The sequence below is a fragment of the Fukomys damarensis genome, unplaced genomic scaffold (assembly GCF_012274545.1).
Source record: "Fukomys damarensis isolate Sample0158 unplaced genomic scaffold, DMR_v1.0_HiC HiC_scaffold_42473, whole genome shotgun sequence".
In the NCBI taxonomy this organism is placed as follows: domain Eukaryota; kingdom Metazoa; phylum Chordata; class Mammalia; order Rodentia; family Bathyergidae; genus Fukomys; species Fukomys damarensis.
Genome location: NW_022943385.1, coordinates 1 through 1,673, shown reverse-complemented (window position 1 = coordinate 1,673; position 1,673 = coordinate 1). Strand labels below are relative to the sequence as shown.

The window sequence follows — 1,673 nt, the reverse complement described above, 5'->3', positions numbered from 1 at the left end:
ATATATATATGTATATGTATTAATACATATACTTACTGTATTTATATTCTTCTCTACAAAAACTCTCCTTGAGCAAATGAAAAAGGAAAAGTAATGCTTATAAAGTGGTCAAAGAAAAATGCATGCTTCCTTTTCCATAATGACTAGTGGGGGTGAGCTTTGGACATTTACTTTGGACCTTCGTTCTGTATATCGTGTCTTGTTTATTATACCCATTTCAAAGGCAGAGAAACTGAGGGGCAGAGTCTTTCCTAGGCGCTCACTCACTGGCACCTGACCTGCAGGCCCTGCTAACTCTAGACTAATGTGGCTCTGGCCCTTGCATGGCCTGTGCTCTTGGTTTCCACCCAGCTGCTTGTTTGTCATTCTCAACCCTCATCTCCTCCTGCTTCAGAGCTGGGGACCGACAAGGACACGCCCTTGTCCACTTCGCAGTGCCTGGGCTCTTGTATCCTAGAGCTAGGTGCAGAGTGTGCCAGAGAGGGCTGGAAAAAATGTCACAGAGCTGTCAACCTCTTCCTTGAGCCCTCAGCCACCCGTACTGTTCATGGTCAGGACGATGGCCCTCAGCTTGTCCTAAAGCCCTCTTATTTCAGTGCTTTAAAGGTCAAACCAACATTTGTCAAAAGCTCACACATGCAGGAATTCTATCTGAGACTAGAGCTCCAGGCCACACAAGCTGGGTTCCCTTAGACTTAGCCTCCCATGGGTGGGATATGATTGGTAGAGCAAAGCCATGACTTCCAGAAGTGGGCAGCAAGTGCCGGGCAGGACAGAGCTGGTGTAACTGTATTGGGAGCAGAGACGAAGCTGAAGCTGGCATCGACCAATGGAGAGGAGCCTTCAGGGACATGGGATTGGGATCACAGAGTCCTACACAGCCATGCATGCAGCCCCCGATTACTGGAGTTGTGATGCCCAGTCTACTCCTGCCTTGGTTTCTCCCTGCAGGAGCCTGGGTCAAGGTCTTGCCATCTCCAGAGCTCCAGGAAGGCCAGGCTGTGGTCCTGAGCTGCCAGGTGCCCACGGGGGCCCCTGAGGAGTCCTCATACCTCTGGTTTCGGGACGGCCAGCCCCTCCATGAGTCAACCTCAGCCACGCTGCGCATTGCAGCCATTACTCCGAAGCTTGCTGGCGCCTACCATTGCCAAGTTGAGGCCCCAGGCTCAGCTACCAGCCTCGCTGCCCCCATCAGCCTGCATGTGTCCTGTAAGTGCTTGTCCCACCTGTGGGGTGCGGTGGGGTGCATTCCCTGGTCCTGGGCTCTGTGACTGTAACAGGGCCCTGGACGAGGGACCCCGGCCAGGCCTGACCACTCCTCACCCATGCAGATGCCCCACGCCAGGCCACACTCACCACCCTGATGGACATGGGCTCAGGACGACTGGGCCTCATCCTGTGCCATGTGGACAGTGACCCTCCAGCCCAGCTACGACTGCTCCACGGAGACCACCTGGTAGCCTCCACCCTGCAAGCTCTGGAGGAAGACTCAAGCAGCGATCCCCGGCTACGTGTGTCCGTGACAGCCAACACACTGCGCCTGGAGATCCACAACACAGTGCTGGAAGATGAAGGCACCTACACCTGCGAGGCCACCAACTCCCTGGGGCAGGCCTCAGCTTCGGCTGACTTTGATGCCCAGGGTCAGTGTGTGTGTGTGTGTGTGTGTGTGT

The 1,673-nt window shown here is 54.7% G+C and overlaps 1 protein-coding gene across 1 annotated transcript; it reads left to right on the top strand.

Annotated features, from left to right (window-relative positions):
• Positions 1 to 951: 951 nt before the first annotated feature.
• LOC104860916 (sialoadhesin-like) lies at positions 952 to 1,655 on the top strand (the record flags this gene model as incomplete). Its single annotated transcript, XM_010622276.1, has 2 exons — positions 952 to 1,209; positions 1,332 to 1,655. Coding segments are annotated over 2 exons (582 nt in total), but the record flags the coding sequence as incomplete, so codon positions are not given.
• Between the last annotated feature and the right edge of the window lie 18 nt (positions 1,656 to 1,673).